At 39.3% G+C, this 20,365-nt stretch overlaps 1 protein-coding gene across 1 annotated transcript in view; it reads right to left on the bottom strand.

The window, feature by feature from the left end:
* SLC49A4 (solute carrier family 49 member 4) overlaps positions 1 to 20,365 on the bottom strand; it is a 72,265-nt gene that overhangs the window by 23,202 nt on the left and 28,698 nt on the right. The window contains exons 3-6 of the mRNA XM_075028789.1: positions 16,038 to 16,306; positions 10,269 to 10,398; positions 4,999 to 5,107; positions 4,298 to 4,365 (exon numbers count right to left, since the gene is read on the bottom strand). Coding sequence (XP_074884890.1) covers positions 4,298 to 4,365; positions 4,999 to 5,107; positions 10,269 to 10,398; positions 16,038 to 16,306 — 576 coding nt within the window. The remainder of the gene's footprint in view (positions 1 to 4,297; positions 4,366 to 4,998; positions 5,108 to 10,268; positions 10,399 to 16,037; positions 16,307 to 20,365) is intronic.

The following is a 20,365-nucleotide window of genomic DNA, read 5'->3' as shown; positions in this document are numbered from 1 at the left end:
CTTTACGCAGGTGGTCACCCTGCCAGTGGCTGTTTTGGGTTGAAATGTTCCAGAAACCAAGAGCTTGGTGCCACTCCTCTCCTACACAGACCCCACTGACAGTCTGGGGGAGGACAGCCCCTCAAGTCCTTGGGCAGTCTGGCTGTTACACAGAGGGAAATATGATCTTTATACTACCTGAAGATATAATGGCTTTTTTCATCTTTTTTCCTTTTTCTTTCAAGGAGACAGAATGCATTTGAGCAGCGCTCACATGGCATAATTATCAGTGCAACTGCTCTTTTCAAAAGGGATTTCAACACAGCTACTAAAAAGGATAGCTTAGAAAAGGCAATGTCATTTATCCACTAGTAATTTTCTATAATCTCCTGCTTAGGAGATGTGATTTTGGGCCAGACAGGTTAGGTATGTATGTCTAAAGAGTGTCTTCTGCCCTTACAGCCTCCTACCTTGATTATGCTTAACAGTAGCCCAATCCACCTAGGTTTGTCCCCGATGAAATCTGTCTGTCTGTCAGCTAACTGCCTTCTCAGCCCTGACAAACATCACTTTACAAGCAGAAACCTTATAGCTTACTTGATAAAACAGATAATGCTACCAACTTTTTGAGAACTAGGAACCTCAGCTCCACATGTACCATAAGAGATGTATGAGTAATGCAATCAAAAAAACCCCCACACTTTTCTCTTCTTTTCATTCTCCCTATGCTTTAATTCCACATTGAATTTAGCAGTGAGTAATGCAATAAGCAGTAGTGGAAGATCAATGCTGCATATAATCTTAAAAGTTTATGACTGCAGTGTTCAAGTGGCTTATGCATTAATCTCCAATAGTCAGAGGTTAGCTGCTACTGTTGTTTTTTTCTGACAATTCAAATCCAGCAATCAGGATCACCTCTTCTCAGTGGTTTGCCAGTTTCTTTAATTATTCTTGGGGATCACTGGGGTCAAAATCAGCAATTTTAGAAGCTTCTCAGAAGCATCTCAAAGTGCAAACTTTCAGCTCCTTCCACAGAGACTCACTGCTTTGCCTGGCAGCAGACAACGTCACCATTCCGTCTCTGTACAGGCAAGAGCAGTTACGTATATCCTGCCTAATGAAACAGTGTGAGAAATACCAGCCTTCAGGGAGGGACATTCACAGACAACAGGTCTGGAAGGGATCTCTAGGGGGTCCTCTATCTCTATCCTACCACCAGGGATATGTGGGGATGGGAGGATGATATGCACCTAAACCATTCAAGATAGTTAGGTGGAGCAAATATCTACCTTTTCTGAGCAGCTGGAGCTCTTTTTGACACAAAGATCCTGGTTTGGGTATCAATGGTAGCAGTGCACTCCAAAGAACTCTCAGATATCAAAGGACTCCAGAAGGGTCAAAGAGAAACTTAAGGTTTATGCAGCTACTGAATTCAGACAGTAACAGAAATAATGGGAAAAAATGACATAGCGAACTAGCCTGAACTTGGTAATCGAGGGACTTCTGCTTCTTGCCTGGTTACAGGAGAATAAAGACGACTATAAATCTACTCAAGTCTTCAGAATACTTGTTTCAATCAAAAAATGAGAGAAATTATTTTTATCCTCTGGCCCCAGTATCTGCTTTCAAAACCTTCTGTTCTGTTTAAATCCTTCTTCATCATCTAGCGTGTAAAGGGATGTCTGCAGCTGCTAAAAAAGTAGGCACCCCGGGAGAGAAGGTGTATACTTACCCAGACACAGACTTCTGAGCCTACTGCTGGTAAGTCTCCTGCAACCCAACAAAACCAGCCCTAGGCTGGATCCTACAGTTAATCACAAACCTGCATTGCTGACAATACTGTCTGTTGCTAAGGAAATTATCACCATGTCATAAAGTTTCGGCATTTTGACTACACTGCAGGTTAAAAGGAAGAAGAAAAATTGAGCCATGGAGGACAAAACCTCAGAAATATCTATGATCATTAACAAAAAAGATGTGGCCAAAAAAAAAAATAAATCTGAGAAAAGGAAATAGATTTATGTTTCCATGCAGTGATATGAATGTCGCTTTTTGACGCTCCTTTTCTTCAAACCAGTATCATTTGAAAGCTGCCAGCAAAGGGTACAGCACCTGCCAGCTGCCCAAAATAGCCCAGGCTTTTCAATTATAAAAATGCACCACACAAATTAGCTAAACATATCTAAGTTCATGGCTATTGGGACAGCACTGGGTGGAGAGCAGAAGGATTTATGTATCGTGCTGAGGAAAACTTGCACCATTTTGAAAATGAGATAGATAAACAAATTTCCAAACTGGGCATTACTTTAAATATAGATGATTTAACACCTACTGTGATGTGCAGGACCAAATGCTCCAGGGCAAGGCTCAGGTTGTTCCAGTTCTAAATGGTAGAATATGCATCGACAAAAATGGAAGGAGTGAATTCCTAAACTGCACCAATTTTGCTTTGATAAATTAGCAGAAGAAAAATAGTAGGAAAAAATCCTAAAAACCAACAGCTTCTTGAGACATGGTTAAGGGAGAGAGCTGCTTGCTTAGCAAATCACAGTTCTGACACTGAAATACATCAACTTGTCAGCCTTGACAAGAATCATTACTTAATTTTCCTAATTACAACTTTCAGCAGATTACAGTCAGACTCGTCATTGATTCAACCCTACACAGATAAATGCTGAATAGGCCTAGGACGGAGAGTCATCCATCAGGAGTGACAAATCACCTCCTCCCTTCCTTTCTGTATGCAAACCCTCCCATTTGAACTGTGTATCGCCAAAGTTAGAAAGACATATTTGGAGACAGACTGTTGGTATTTTTTTAATTTACTCAAAAGCAAAGCTCCGAATGCTACAAAATACTGGTATTCAACAAGGTTTGAAATCAATTTTGAAGCAGTTAAAGAGACTGTCAGCATTTCTTGAAACTTAACCCAGGCAATATATTAAATAAATTAATCTACCATAAAGATTGAGATTTGCATGTTGGCATCGAGTCAGCAGATTCTCTCCTAACAAAGTTAAGTGAGCTGCTAAGGGTGCCCCTCTACTATTGAAACGTTGCAAATATACCAGAGATTAATTCATGATGGAAAAAATTAAATTGGCATGCTACCTGCTTCAGCATGTAACCTGCTACGGCATCTGTGTCATTTATCGCAGCTGGTTTTAAACATCTACTTCTCTTAGAAAGAAAACCTCATATCTGAGCTTAGCTAATCAAAAGCAACTCTTTTTTAGAGGCAATCAGGGTGTGAACTTTGTTTCAAAGTCCTTTGGCCTGCATCTGGAGTGGATGGGTGAGTGGAAAGCGCTTGTTTCTTTTCCCTAGGTCAGGAGTTTTTTCCTCTCCCTCTGTTGCAGTTGCTAGGCAGCCTGCAAAATGTCAGAATGAGAAACCTCACATTTCTTTATGCGTTGTGTACTCTGATGATGCACAGCAAGGGAAAAAAAGAGAGCTTCAATTTCTGTCCTAAAAAGATGCCTCTCTGGGTCCACAATCCCACAATGACTGCAACGATGACAGACCCCTGCACTTCTGCTAAATTCATTGCAGAACTGGACTCTAAATTTAGAGTGGACATAGAGAAGCCAGAACAATGTTTAGATATCCAGATGCAAGGTGAACACGTGACTGGTTTTAATCAGTTTTATAAACTCACTGCTCAAGTACCTCCTGAAAGATGTTTTCTCCATTCCCCCCACTCCCTTTTTTAAAGGGGATCTCAATGAAGAAAAAGCAGCAGCCTTTTGGAAGGGCAATCCGTTTCTTGCTTTTCCACTCCCCATGTCATCAGCATTCATGATGGCCAGAGCGCGCGGTGTTTGGATATATAAAAACCACAGCCAAAAGAGGCCCAGACTAATTTCTCTGTGGAGGAATGTAATGTTATTGTGGGTAGGCTGCCTGTGCTACATTCCCAATATCCCTTTGGGAGTCAATATGCCCAAAAGTGTTGATGGAAGGAGACAGACACTAATTTCTTCAATGCTTTCCAAATGTGCTACAACGGGTTCTCCCTCATACCAGGCAGCTGAATTCACAAGAACTGTGTTTAAAAGGAGCACACAGGAAACACTTGTCAGGAGTAACAGTACGACTTGCCAAATTGAGGCATACACACGTGGAGTTCTCAAGCCCCAGCAAACACTAACATGGAGTATACAAATTATTGCTCTACGAGAAACACATTGTAACCCCAGAATGCATTTTCCATTTCAAGTTTCTAGACAATGACAGAAAACAAGTTAAGTTATTAAGAGGATAAGCTAAATGACAATCACAGTTGAAGAAATGGAGAAGGACATGTAATTATTCCTACCTTGCCATTGCTATGCCAACAACACAACCTCCAACTATAGACCAAAATCCAATCCAGCCTGCATCTACCTGACAGGAAAAAAATCAAAACAAAACATAGAGAAATGTGTTAAAGCTGAGAAAATAAGATGTTAAGATGTTACTTTCAAAACAAACGGTGTGCAGGAGCTGCAAACTGCTAGCAACAGCCCCTGACAACAATCTGAAGTACAAGACTTCTCCTTAGATATTCAGAAGGAAATAAATTCAATAAAAGAAAGTATGGCTAAGTAGCGTATGCCCTAAATGTGACCTCTTTTTATAGAATCTGAGTAATGTCCTCTGGATTTTTATAATACTCTATCAAAAGCTTAGAAATCCTCTTCTCCCCACTTCATCTTTTCCACCTGGTAAACATAATTTTCTTTTACTAAAGATGCAGCAGCCAACAATACTTCCGTTTGTTTACCTGCCTCTTCCTTCTTGTCAAAAGGTACATATGGTTCTGAAAACACCTACCGCTGGTGGAGAGTCAGCAGGTAGAATCATGACAGTTTGGGATGCCAAAGCTACAGTTTAGTTTGTTTAAAATTTCAGGAGAAAAGTGGTCCATATGTATTAATATCATCTTAAACATAAAAACCTGATAAAATTGTATGCTAGTGCAAAATAGAACATGCCACTTACAAAATAGCTGCTGATTATCAACCAGAAGATACTTACTTGGCTTACATGAACTGGTGTTAATATCAAATCCAGAACACCAGACCAGCCAGAGAAAACACCCAGTGGTATAGCATAGGCTAAAGCAACCATCAAGAATCGGAAATTGCTGTGAAGACAAAACATATGCAATTAGCTGCAGCTTGTATTAGAAATTGCACCAAGATTAGCTGCTAGATTAAATGACACCCTAGAATCTATATTCTGCCCACCAAGAAAAATCGCAGAGGTCTGAAGAATGAGTGAGCCAGGAAAAAACAGAAAGGTATCCAGCCATGCCACTGAAATTCCAGTGGCTGAGATGTTACTGTCTTAGCACTGTGATAATAAAAAAAGCCAGTCTCTCCATGTAACTCAAAGATTTTTGTAACTTGCTGGGCTCATGTGTTTCTCATTTCCGCAAGCAATTCTTCCATGCATTTGCATGGGCAACCTACTTAGCCTAAGTGTATGTTAGGAACAATAAGCACTAATTTAAATGACAAAAAGCATATTTCAAGAATAAAATCAGATATTCATACTTTTTGAACTATACTTTTTTTTTTTTAAACTGTTTTACTTCTCTTTATTTTGGTGAAAGAGAGGGAGAGCTCTGGGAATGAGATGGGTACAGTTGCAAGAGTGGAAAATTTTCACGGTTTGAACTGTCAAAAAACAGAGACAAGTATAATATTCTGCTCTAAATAGACAACGTGTTTGCTTTTTCTTCCCAATTAAAAATTATTCAACCTTTAGTATTCAGTGAAGATGAAGCAGTCAAAGCTGTGTCATCATCTTCATTGTACACAGCTAAACAGGAGTTGGCAGACAAATACCACCTCCAATTTCCCCCACCCACCCACCATAACCAAAAGCAAATGCAAAATCTTTGGGAAGACACATCCAACTTTTCCCCAAAAATGTTTCAATTTGGGAATAAAAACAGAAAACATGCTTTGAACTCTGCAACAGTGATATTTTAAAGTGAAGAGATTTTTATGGTGATTCCAAGGTTATCCATTGAATAACTGTGTAACCACAAAATGTGTCTCCTCCCATTCCCAAACAATTTACAAAAGATTGATATTGATCAGTACCAGTTCCTTGGCATGCAGTGACAATTTGATAGCACAGAGTTACAAAAGCCAAGAGGGGGAGAAACCTTCAAATACTCTCCAAAACATTCAGAGGTTTGCAGCTTACGCTGTTTTACTCCCCTAGAAGATCCATGCACAGCACACCAGCCAGCATTTTTTTGCACTGTTCTTTTTCACACATCCTCTCCTTGAATAACACATTTTTATCACATGAACATATCCTCCTCTTTCAATATCATTCATGTCAGATTTATTTTTTAATGCAAAGAAAAACAAATCCCAAACTTTCAGCTTTTCCACACACTGCTTATATTTCTCTGAATGCTAAACTGTTTGCTGTCTTCCTGACAACTTTTTTTGTCTCTTAAGAATACCATACTCTTATCCTAGTCTATCTTCTATCATCTTGCATGTCTTAAGGCAGGTTTTCTGACGCTATTTCATACAACCCATGTAAAAGCTAATTCTACATCTGTAGAATAAAATAAAAGGGAAAAAGCCCATTTTGCCTGGATGTTATATAGCCATGTCATAGACTGCAAAGAGAGAACAAGTCTGAATATACTTTTCCAAAATAACGCTTGCTCAATATTCAAAATCTTTGGCTATCTGAACCTCAACTTCATTACAGCTACTTTTGAGGGGGCAAGTACTTTGTATCTTACTTGACTGAGATCTCCTGTGGCGTATTTGTCTCCTGTAAGTCAGGCAATGAGACAGACTGGCACGTGGGATAGCTGCTCCGTGCCATGTCCAACTCCTAATACCAATACTAGAGAATCAACTCTGCATCATGACATCCTGCAGTGACAAAGGCTGCCACCCTCCTTTGTCTCCAGAATAAGGACGGTGACCAGGAAAAAGGGTGCACAGCAGTGACAAAGCAGCACCGATCACCAGATGTCATTCTGTCCCCTTGTCCAGCAATAGCTAGCACTGGCTACATTAGAGTGCTGAAGCTATTTGAAACATGTACCTTAAGTAGCAGCTCCACTTTTCATGGCTCCAGTCACTTGTATTTGTTTTTGCAATTTTGCAATTGCTCCACTGAAAATAGAAAAATGTGCTGTCTGTCACACCATCAGTTGGTGAACCCACACTGTTTTCCATCGTATCAGCCCTTATGACAGAATATCAGCATTAGCCTCTCTGTTAAACCATTCTGCCGGAATACGAATTCACTTTTTCTGCTGTTTTTTCAGAAATCTACTTAACGCCACTAGAATCTCTAAGACAGGCTGGTTCAGAGGGGAGCCCCGTCAAAGTCAGTCACCATTTTCAGAGTAACTTTGACAGTGCCTATTAACATCAGGCACACTCTGAGCAGTTTCCATCAAGGGATGGTGATGTCATATGAAAGTTTCATTAAAGAAATAATGATGCACAAAAACCCTGTTATGAAATTTCAAAATTGCTTACACAGTCCCTTGAAAATATAAAAGGCATGTCACTGGCTAAAAGCATCTAATTATTTCAAAGCAAAAATCACAATGTTTTCTTGAAGTGGATTTTAAGACTTATCAACAATTTACTTGTATTATAATTTTTTCCATGGAAATTTGTGTCATATTGTGAAATGGGAGGGGGGAAAAAAGAGTCATATTTGCTTCCCCCAAAAAACTGAGAAAGGGCACTGTACTTTTTCTAATGGAAATTCAAACTACACTTGTCACAGTGTGTGATAGACTGTTAAAAGATTTGGGCTTAGCTCCCAAACCATGACTAATCTGTCGTCTCCCACTGCAGGCTGAGAGAGCTGGTATCAGGAGATAACCAGAGATCAGCTAATCATTATAATCTGTCAGAAGCATGAATCCTCCAAATCAGGAGGAAGACCCAAGTTCCTAAGCAAGTCCCAAAAAAACGGCCTATGAGGGATGGTTGACCCTAAGGTGATATGTATAATACAGCTCTGCAAGAAGCAGCTTATGAAGATGACTGCTCAAGGACCTGAAGGCATGAAGGAGTGTGGGAGTTGCAAGGATGTGATAGATACCTTTGGCGTCCAAGGAAAAAGGTCAATGACTTCAATGGTAAAGTTATGCTATGCAACTTTATTTTGAAGTAATAAAACTGCAGCCCGGGGGAGAGAAGAGGGAAATGATGAACATCTCAATTCTCATGAGTGTTATTTGGTGCATAGTTGGGTCAGCCCACCAGCTCACACACATCCTAAATGCCTTACACACAGTTCTTAAACCAGAGAGTAAGTCTGCAATAAGGGGAAATCATGATTTCCTGTTACCCATCAGCTGATTACCTTCAGTCTACATTACTAAGTCAAAAGAAAGGCTCTCTGTGCCAAGAATTATTAAGCCTAGATTAGGCAGGCAACAGAGCTTAGAAGCCCAACGAGCCAGATGATGGATTTCTCTTGAAGCATGGCAGATACCATTTTCTTCTATAAACCCCCCTTGCTTGATGGATTGTTGCTGAAAGGCTCCCCAAGATAAGTGGGTTTAATGATGAACTGTTGATTGTTTCATGTACAAAGGAATGAAGAAGTGCCTTTGATAAGGGGTAGCATGGAAGAATGCATAAAGACCAGAGGGAAGTGAGATATAATGATCTACCTGACCGCATTTTAAAAACCCTCTTGGTTCTTGGAGACACTATAAACTATGCTCATTATTTAAGTGTCCAGTTTGTTTTCTTAAGTTTCATTGATTGTGAATAGTAAGCCAGCTTTGCTGTTTACCTCCTGACCTTACCAGTATCTCAGGTCCACTGTTTACAACACTTTGAACAAGGAATCTAATGGTTATAAAGCTCCCAAATGGAGTACTGTCAACAGAAATTTTATATTTCACCTGCAGAGTCAGTTGCTGTTTGGATTTCTGTTCAACAGCAACATTTTTACAACACAGCCCTCAGGCAGGGTCTCACTGCACACCAGCTTGGGTGCATAACAGCATTATTGTGTGTACTAAGTGTCCTTATGGGAATTGCTATTTTTTCATATCCTGAGTAGGTCACTTTGCAGACTAACCAGCCAGCTGTACTCACACCTTCTCCCAACTGCCAGCTTGCTCCAGGATGAACGCACAGGATTAAGCATCTTGTCAACTATTTACTCCCCCAAACTGAAACAAAAGCCTCCAAAAGCAAAAGGAAAAAAACCAATGACAACAAGGGATGAGCTGCTTTTGCTGGCTCTAAATACACTTAGAAAATACAGCCCACAATAGGTCTGTAATAACTAAATGCCTAGAGCTCCACAATTATCATGTTTCAAGCACCCCTTGGTATGCGGATTCAGCTCCTATCACTACATCACCCAAGAAACAATTACAGCAAGAGTCTGAAGTCCCCCAGTGAAGTCAGCCATACTCCGCACCATGGGAGAGGTTCTTCTTTGCCCCAGAAAGTTCATCTGTGCAGTATCACCTACAGGGCACAGGCCTTCACAATTATTCAGCGTTAATACTACAGCTGCTTTAGCTGTTCCTCTGAGATCAGATTCCCATTACACAAGACATTGTACAAACACTGCAGGGGACAGGACCATGTCTTACCAAAAGACCCCAAGTGGGAGAAGTTGCAAAGCTGGAGATGTCACTTTTGTTATAAACTTTTTTTTAAAAACCCAAATTTAAGGGAAGCTAACTCATCTTTGAACCTGTCCAGAAATACATCTGGAGACACTTCTCCTATTCCCACTTCATGTTTTACCATACAATTAATGAGATTTAATAGATTATATAATGGTTTCAGACGGTTCATTCATTGCTCCCATGGCTGAATGAAAGCAGCTGAATACTCCTTTGAATGACAAGCAAACCCCAAATTCATTCCAACATAATAAGCACAGAAGAAACCAGCTTATTAGTTAGTTATGCCCAGTGTTGTTAATTGTTATCTCATACCTAGCAGTACGCACACTGTTAACAATCTTGTATAACCTGATGTAACAGAAGCATTGCATAAGAAAAGCCGTGCTAACAGCATGACTAAAGCAGTGTTGGTGCTGAAGGACTCTGGCATGATGGCTTGAGATATACCCAATGATTTAAAATTTAATGTCTGCTTTTTAGCAGTTAGCATCCTTTTATGTCTCAGCATTAATATTTAATTTTATTTTGTTTAAAAGCACTATAAACCAACTTGTTTGCTCAATAAGAAGATTAAAGCACACTTGTTTTTATTTATTTAGGTGCTGATCTGCTTTGAAGTGGAAACCCAATGAGGACCTACCTTAAGAGTCTGCAAAAACTTCTCCTGTAGCTGAGCCGTTGGCTTGCCGCAGCCACGCTGGGAGGGAATGGCGGGCGTGAGGGGAAGTAGGCCAACGCTGCAGAAAATATCAGGGAAACCATTCCAAATTCTAAACAAGAGGGCAAAGAAAAACAAAACCGAGAACAGGTGTTAGGATCAAAAGACTTATCTTGGTACAGCATTGTTATCAGCCAGCCTGTGATACATAAATCCCACCACAAGTGCTCTACTGCTCCTGACAAGAGAACTCTATAACTTGAAGGAGAATTTCCTTTTTCCTCCACAAGCAAGATTTCAAATTGAGATGGAGAATCAATGAGATGGAGAAGTACCAGCAGTCGATTCCAGTGACAGGAGCTGCAGAGAACCAGACTCACACATGGGGAACTCAGTGAAGCAAAAGGAAAGCTTTTGCTTTTTCTCTTTAGAGAAAACTGCATTATGAAGATTTGGCCACATTTCCTCATGATGGAAGTAACACAGTGCAGGTAACAGCGTGCTAGAGACTTTAAACAGATGGGACTGGGGAAGCCCCAGGGCATGGAATGACAATTACTTGGTGCACAGGATGACGAAGGCAAACGAAGGTCAAGCAAGGCAGCATCTCGGACACAAACAGTATTACATGACAACAGAATATAAAGAGAAAAGCATAGGAGCAGCCATGGCTCAGGAATAGAAAAAGCACAGGTAACAGGGAGAAAAATGAAAGAATAGAGCTGTTTGCAGATGCTCCTCTTGTTCAGTAACAGGTATTCTAGATCTTTGAAAAACTGCATAGCAGAAATTTGGACCTGAACTTGCAAAGTGATGAGCACTTCACAGAAAATACTCTGCAAGCCCCATGATCAGACATTCTGAGGAAAAACAACTCTACCCACAGTCAGTCTAATTAATTTCTTTTACAGGTCTTTTACAATGTATATCATGTTCTCCACAGTTCTCAATCCCAGTATTTCTCCTATCCCCTTTGAAAACAAGATTTTTTGCTGCTGGAGAGAAAAATGTATACCTGAAGTGTGTTATCTTAAAAGAACCTGTGATCTTGTAACAAAGAAGTGTTCACCGACACCACAAATAAATTCCAGCAGAGCTGGATACTCAATCGTGTTCATTTTCTTTTTTCTTCTTTTTTAATAAATCGATATGAACATGGCACTTTGCCAGCTCTTCTGCTAAACCAGAAGTAAATAAATTCAGGAAACTGAAAAGTAAATAACACTCAGAGTCTAAATGGATCAGCTGGAGATGGGGAAGGGAAATGAATGCTTCTATTTGGTATACGGAAAAAAAAGTCTACACCAAATTTCTTTTGAAGGCATACCAGGAATGTGACAATGCCATTCTTCACAATCAAATACTAAAGGATTCATTTTGAATTATGTGGTGTCTCTTTTCATGCTGTGGTCTAATTGCATGTTTTGAGGGTCAAGGGCACTTTCACTAGACCTTCTCACTCTTATCTCCTCTGTTCTCCAGAAAATAGATTAACTTCCATCTTTGTGTATGTTGTTTTTGAGACCATGAGCAGCAAACAAAGAACTGGCTGTAACTGATCATCCCAGATCTAAGAAAGGGATGAGATGTTTTGTCACTATAGGATGATACTAGACAGGGAAGCAAGGCTTGCCAGAAGCTGTTTATCCCCTTCTCCTCCATCTAGGTCTACATATAGGTTTATAGGTATACACATGTACATGCATATGCACACTTTAATCACATATTAAAGGAAGATTTCAGACTGCAGACAGGTAGAGCTAACAAGAATGTGACCACACAAACCCATAAACTTTGTCCAAGGTGCTTATTATTTAACTTTATTATACTGCAATGCCATAAGGGGAAAGGCTAGGGTTTTTTTCTAAAGAATGTAAAACACGTTGATAATTTTTTTAAGTCACAGTAATATTTTATAACAGGTGCCCATCTGGGGCCTCTTCTATGGGTTGCCTCAAGATTCCTGCCAGTCAAATTGCTGCAGTAGGAGCAGTATAGTAACACTTAATTTTTTTTTTTTTAATTACTAAATGCAGCATGCAGTCCTTGTAGTACCTTCTTGCAACTCTTTAATGTTTCCCAGTGTTATACTTTCCAGGCTAACAAATTTGCCTCGCAAGCACTGCCCTCATGCACAAAAGAAAAGAGCAGAATTAACTTTGGAAACTAAAGCAGCTCCCTCTACTGCAGAATAAAAATCTTTAGTGCCATCTTAGCTTTGTGTATGACACTTCCATCTCTATCAGAAGTCCAGGTACTGCCAAACACATCCAATTTCTTACATGCTCCATTCCTTCCTCATTAGGAAACCCAGACCTTTATCTCCATCATCATTTACTCTACCAGACTAGATAAAGAAAAATAATTCCCAGGACAAGTTTTAGATTGTTAGTAGGGAGTAAAAGTAAGCAAAAGAGAAAAGGTAAGAAATAGGTCAATATTGAGACTGAGGGAGCTGCAGTCACAAAAGAGGAGCTCTTCCACAGGAGCTACTGGCTTCTCAACAGTGCAATGGATGCAGCATTCAGAATTGGGCAAGTCAGCACAAATTAGCGTGCAGAAACACATCCATGTGTATCTCTTGTTGAGAAGTGAATCTGGAATGCTTCACAAAAGCTGGGTACCACACCACAGTGTCCTGTGACTGTCAAAGTGGAGAGATGCCTGCATCTTAGCCTAGGAAGTAGGCACCCTGCTGCCTGTGTAAGCCCCAAACTGGAAAAGAAAAGAGGTTTAGAGACACAAGCCTCCTTGATACAAGGTCTTTTCCCTTCAGATAGGCTACTCGTAGCACAAACACCTACCCAAACCCAGAAAACCCTCCTCCCCATCTTGTCCTGAAATGTAAAGGGGGAATGAGGGCACTTTACACACACATGGTTTTTTTTTAAAAACAAATAATTGTTTGACATTGATATTTAGGAAAGCACATTGCTAGAAGCTCTGGCTGCAGTCCAGAATAATTCAAGCTTTCTTATGTGATTCAGGTAATACAATTCAATCCTGATTTGCTACATCTGTACTATTTCAGTTGTGAACCAGAATGTGCAGCGACAGAAATGACACAGAAAGAGGCTGTGGTAATTCAGCTGAGCTCTTAGTCCACGTTTGAGATAAAGGAAGAGCAATTTATTAAAACACAGAAGAGACTGGAGTTAACAGAGCAATTTCAGAATGGATTTATAAGCAATTGCTTCGTAATCATGTTTGAGGTTAAGTCCTTGGAAAATTAGCACACTCTTGGCATGCTACTGATCCCAAGTTAACAATTCACATCATTACCATCTTTTAAAACTCATCACCTAACTTTTGGAGGCTGCTTATCTAGCGCTACCTCACACAAAAGCAACAAGTTCCATCACAAACACAACTCCATTAGGAATGCAGAATGCTTATCCTGTGAAACTGGCTTTCCCACAGTATCTGAAAGAAGAAGTTATACTAAGCCTGACCATGCTCGCTAAAGAAGCAGGGAAGCAGGACGTTTAGGTCCAGCTCCTTGTTCTGCTACATCCTGTAACACTTCTGCTAGTAATCTGTGAAGTCAATTTGAGCTTTGTTTTCTGCCCAGCTGATGAAGGGGACAAATAGTACCCTCCCACACCTACCAGGTATTTTTTGTTCTGCAGGTGAACAGAGCCATACATACGAGGCAGTTGCCCACCACAAGGCAGCCTTCCTTCCACCTCTGGAGCCCACCAGGCATAGCAGAGCACAAGGGAGGCAGATGGTGGGGACCTTGCTCCTTCAGCTCTCCGGGGAAACAGAGATGAGGTGAGACAGGACAAATCCCACAAGGGATTCAAAGCAACCTCCTCTTTGACAGTTCCTACCAATTTTAAACCAGTTGGACGTTTTGCCACCGTCACTGCAATTCACTGCAGGCCAGTAACGTTCACAAACTAGCTCTTTTTCATTGCCTCAACAGCTAGAGGGGTTGCAGCTCCTGAACAGATGCACCCTGTATGACACAACCACAAGCACAGCTGCACAAAGAAACCACCTCTGTTCAAAGCACTTTTGAACACTAAGAACTACAGGTGCCCCACAAAATGCATTTCCTAGGAAGCTGAAGAGCTGCTGCAGGATCATCTTATGCTGGGACCAACAATCCCAAACAGGTCTACAGGGTGTTCCCAAATCCTTGCCGCCTCAGAAAGGCAGAAAGAGCTGTGCTGAGACATGGGGCAGGCAAGACACACCTCTGAACCTTGGTGGCAAGCAAGATCCATCCCAGTTTCTGAAGAAATTGCTTAGGAAAACCTCCCAGAAGAGAAAGTGAATCTATTGGGCTGCTGAAAGCAACATTTCTAGTGCTACCAGACTCAAAACAGTGGTTTTAGGCACAAAACTGTACTTTAGTCGGATGAATTATTCTCTCTCCATGGAAAAAACTGAAGAGGGAGAGCTAAAGCACTTCTCTAATCACTAGACTTTTCCTCCCGTTATCTACTGCTCCTCAGGACAAAAGCTGACTTGCCTTCATTTTTCCTTCTTTCACATTGGCCATTTTCACGTGCCATGAGATTTTTGGAGTCTAACATCATGTTTACCTCTGAAAAAGGCCTAAACAAACCCAAACTTCTTTGTTGTTCCAATACATTTGAGTCCAGTAAAAAGGACGTTACTCAAAAATACTTGCTGAAATAGTGATCCAACTTCTACTATGCTTTAAAACAAACAGTAAAGTGGCCCTCAGCCAACAGGAGTATTAACTTGACAAAACTTCCATAAGAATAACGTCCAGGAATAAATGATCACAAACAGCTAACTCAATCCCATAAACCTGCATATAAACTACACAGTATATATATATATATATATATGTATGTATATATATTTTAAGACTTCTGGAACACTTAGGGCTAACTCCTGGCTGAATTTCAGAGGCTGCAATTATAAGGGGGGGAAGAACCCAACCAAATGTTCAACTGCCATGACATAGTAAAGTTCAGCTGCTCTTAATGCTATACCAATTCATATCTACTAAGAATCAGATCGTAGACTCTTAAGCCACTTAAGCAACTCTTTTTCCTTAAAACTTGCTGCTAATTGTTCTAAGTAACACAAAGAGCTGTAGAAGCCATTGCATGAAAAAGAGCAAGGACATAAAATCTATCAGGTGAATTTTGTATCAGTGGTTCTTTTACACTAAACTGTTGTCACTTCATTGAAATTGCTCATCACAAAAGAATTATGTGGTTTTAGTTAAAAACAAAATCTATTGAGTTTTAATTTCAATGTTAGATTCTTAAATATTAATAATCTAATCACATTTGAAAGGCATATGCAAGTCATAAATTAAGGCTGATTTAAGCAGGAAAGAATTTAATGCTGAAAGACTTAAAGATTTCCATCCTTACAGAAAAAAAGGAAAAAAACCCCAACCTGTCACGGACACATTTTTTTGATGAAAATTCAAGAAACAAAAACCAGTTTGGAAGCTCGGGGAAAGCATAAGCTCTCCTAGCAGACATTTTCCCTAAGATTAGCCGATACAAACAACTGAAATACTTCATTTGGAATCAGTCTGTACAAAAGGCTATTTTTAAATCTTTCCTACACAAAAGGGAAAAAAACTTAACCCTTCCAATAGTACAACATTTTACCACTTCATTATTTTCATCACTCAGTAACTTTTCTGTGCAGACCAGCCACTAGAGGGTAGTGGTTCACAAGCACCAGACACATGCACAAAAGTATGTAAATTTTTCTTTTTCTTTTTTTTAAATTTTTATTTTTAAACCACACCTGCATACAGCACAGCCTCGATGCGGTCCTTGATGTGCTCATTGTTGCTCTGCGACAGCAGCAAGAGGTGAGATGTTCCATTAGGAGATGGCACTACAAGAGGTCCCACTAGAAACGCGCCAGCAGCGCCCAGGTAATTGAGCAGCGATGCGATGGCTGTTGCTGTGGCACGTTCATCTGGAGAAAACCACGTTGTGGAAAGAAATGGTGCTGCATTCATCACAGTTGGGCCCGCCAAGCCATTTAACAGCTGCCCTCCGTGAATCAGCCTGGAATAGAGAATAGAGACCACAGTCATTTGGATGACAATTGCTTGCTTTTTTTTCTTCTTTTTTTTTTTTTTTTAATTAAAAAAGCATGTAAGATATTGAGTGCTGGAGACGGAGCAACTGCACAAAGAAATTAAAGTCCTGTGTAAAAAAAGGATATTCTATACACTAAGAGAAGCCCAATTAGACTGATTTAAAGAATCCGGAGCTACTCTGGTCTCATTACCTCAGATAAATGGAGAAGCAAATGTTCTCTTCAAAGCAGTAAAGGAAGACAGAATAAAAGGGACTTTCTCTGCAGAAAAAAGGTATCATGATAGGATAAAAAAGTAGAAAAGGTGTAGCAGCAGGAAAGCTTTAAATTACAAGTGTCTTAAACCTGACCCCTTGCCTGCATAAATCCCAATAGAAGATTCAAATTAGTTACAGCAGATCCAAAATTGAAACACTTCAGAAAAATACTCTGCATATTTTTTCACTGCATTATTTATTTTTATTTACACACTCAGATGAGCTCTATGTGCCTACAGATGAGGAGGCTGGGCTGTTGAGGTTTCCAAGAGAATCGTCTTCTCCAGCAATCTGGCCATTCTCAACACACTGTTGAAACAGCCAAGCAAACCCAGATTTTTCTTATTTCTCACACTCATTGGGATTTAACAGATAAGGCTGGTGACAGAACAGAGAGAGTACTTCCAAGCAGTGAAGTCTCTGCAAACTTTGGCTTAATATTAGTACAATGAGCACATACAGAAAGGACTTTTTGAAGGCTCTTCTACACGTGGAAGTCAGCCAGAAACCTTCCACTCTGACTTTTCCAAAAAGTGATCAGCCGTGAAAGGCAAAAGCATTTTTAAATTTATATAAAAACTTCATGTCTAAAAAACAACTAGCAAGTCAAACAAAACATTGCAACCCTCTAAAGTAGATCTATCCATTGTGCAATAAAATTGTGGCAGATGATATTTTTAAATGGGTGGTGTTTTTCTAAGCATAGCAGGAACTCGATGTTATTGCTGCAAGACTTGAGTTGTCAGACATAAAAAGCTACGGCCTGAAAATGGGGAAACATAAGCTAGCATTTAGGCAATGTTTCAAGCCACAAATGGCTGAATAATATACAGTGTAGCAGGAGTTTTTTAAAGCACACAAAGGAACAAAATATGCAAAAGAAATGCTGACAGACTCTTTATCAAATTAACAAGCTAGATTTCAATAAAAAGGAAGAGATGCTACTGATTCTCAGTGGATTAGAAATTAAATTTTTAAACAAAATTTATAAAAATATACAGAAAAAAAAGAAAAAGCTATTACATATCATCTGAATGAAACACTTTCTGGGCTGGGACTGAAGTAATACCCACTCTCTAAATAAGATTGCTCTTAATAAGCAATTTCAAATTTTTTTTTTTTTTTTAAAGTTCACATAGTGAGGATAGATTTCATTGCTATTTGTTCATGATGTGGTTCAGACGGATATCACCAAGGCATGGTCAGGCCTTTTTAATGCTTGTTAAACTGGGGGCCCCAATGAAATAGCTTTAAATAAACAAAAAGCACTACCTAAATAATGCTCTGGTATAGTTTTCTGGAGGACACATTACAGGAATCCCTTATGGTTATTCTCCAACCCAGTGTACTTTGGACAAATCAAGGTATCCTTGTGCACTTTGGTATTTTCATTCTACTTATCTCACTACACTAAGTTATTCTCAAACTTGTCCTAAACTGTTCCAGGGTATTTTCAGACCTATGCTACATCGCCAGAAACAGCTGCATTTCAGTAGCAAGTGACGTAACTACTACAACATATAAAGATTTTATTTTAGTATTTCCTTTGCTCCAAAGTGAATTTAATGCTTAAATCGTGGTTTTGTTATTGTATGCTAGGAAAAAGGCGTCACCACAAAATAACCTTTATAGATACAGGTGCCATACTAACGCTGCTGTTCACTTATACCACTATGATAATACTGTTTTAATTCAAATATGCCTACTCTATAGAAATCCTAAGGGCAAATAAAACTCACTAAAATCAGAAAAAAAATACAATAGTTCTTCCGCAGCGCCTATGGGCATGTAGACACTTCATCTGGTAGAAGAAGAAAAGTTTTGTAAAAAAAAACCCCAAACAATCAACCAACTCTCTCCTGCCTTGCCCTGCTTCGTGTGCTGTTCCCACGGATTTGCCTTTCCATCTGCATTTTTGGCATTTACCAAGCTTGACATTATCATTCAGGGTTGAGCATCTCTTATCTTTATGTTGCTTAATATTTCAGGTCTAACATATTTGGGTTAATAAACACTATTTTCAGACTAAATTGCCAACGATATACAGACTACTACTTCAAATACCTCTGCATATGGTAACAGCCTAAACCTTATTTTATCTGTTTTTCAATACTGGCTTGAATTAAGCTACTTTTTCCTGAGAAAAAGATTGTTTGCATTGTTCCTCTACACATCCTTAACTCACTTCCCTAGAGAGGCAGGGACGAGAGATTCAAAATGCAATTCAGTGCATTTACTATGCTGCTACTCCAAGAGACGTATGTAGCAGCCACGCCATCTGACAGAGAAATAAGAACGCAAGAGTACTGGTGGCTTTTTGCTGTTTGTTACAACATCTTATCATCACCGTGCTACATTTTGGTCTCACAGCCCATAGGAGTCTCCTCTTGTACGCCATCAGTGCTAAAAATTGCTCCAACACCAAGAGACACTTGTTTCTGTTACTCCCCAATTTTCTTCTTGTTTCTGCTACTGAAAAGGTACAAAGAGCAACTGCATTTTCCCCTGTCACTATTTCAGTTTCATTCTGCACAAGATTTCTCTTCCTTGAGAAAAGGGCGAAAAAGATAACTTTAGCTCAGGACCCTACCCAGATGGAAGAATATTTTTCAGTCTTATTACACTAACTGGGTAATTTTCATCTGTTATTTATCCAGCTCTGTTCTGTTTTCAGATGCATTATTTATTCAATCATCATCTAACTATTTTCATGTATCAAAAAGCAGAAAGTTATCAAGTTCAAATAACAGAAAATAATACAAGAGTAGAAGGCTTTTTAATCACAATCATGAAAGAGAAAATTGGAAAAAATAACACCACAAATTCATCCCTGACTTACAAAATAATTGATGACTGTGTAGCTTAAAGCAAAAGTGGGGAAGTAAACATCTACCCCAAATATCTTGGTTTTAACCATTTCAGAAGCCAGGTCAGGTACTCATTTCAAAATTTCAAGGTTTTTGCACACCTGACATCTGCACTAATGAATTTGTGTGCTCTGCCAAACTTGTAACTTGCAGTTGAACACGAGCCTTATGAAAATTATCTGAGGACTGGTTAAAATGCTAGTGTGAAATATCACATGCCAGAGCATCACAGTAATGGATAACTTGCACATTTACATTAAGTATATACCTATCTATCTATATAAAAAAAAAATACACAGATGTGTATATATATATGTGTACACACACACACACACACACCCCTTTGCACAAAATAAAGATCACATTTGTTCCTAAACTGGCCTCTGAATTGCAAAAAGATAGAACAAGGGATAGTTCAAATAGAGCAATAGAAATTAGAGAAGAAAAACTCTTACTGTACTATATTGTCATGTCTTTTCCAAATTTTTGTCAAGTCACATTATAAATAACTTAAATTATATGGTTTTCATCACTTCCCTGAGAGAAGACTTTATATGAGTATTAAGAAGTAACCTGGTTATACCTGCTTTATTCACTCCCTGCTGTCACACTTGCAATATCCTAATAGGCAACAACAAAAAAAACCATGTAAGGCCATAAATGCTGAAATTACAGTATCACTGAGCAAACTGGGTATGAAAAAAGTGAGAGTATACAGGAAAAAGGTTTTAGTGATTGATGATAATACCATATAGTTAAGATGGGAAAGAGCTTCCATTTACCATCAGCTTTATTTATCTTTTTCTCCCTATATGGGTTTTCATGCATGGTCACAGTCCCATCAGGTATTGGATTTGTTAAGCTATTTAAAAGCTATATAAAAACCCCAGACATTTAGTGT

Source organism: Buteo buteo, chromosome 5, assembly GCF_964188355.1.
Source record: "Buteo buteo chromosome 5, bButBut1.hap1.1, whole genome shotgun sequence".
In the NCBI taxonomy this organism is placed as follows: Eukaryota; Metazoa; Chordata; class Aves; order Accipitriformes; family Accipitridae; genus Buteo; species Buteo buteo.
Note: the sequence above shows the minus strand (reverse complement) of the source record. Positions and strands in the feature narration are given on the sequence as shown.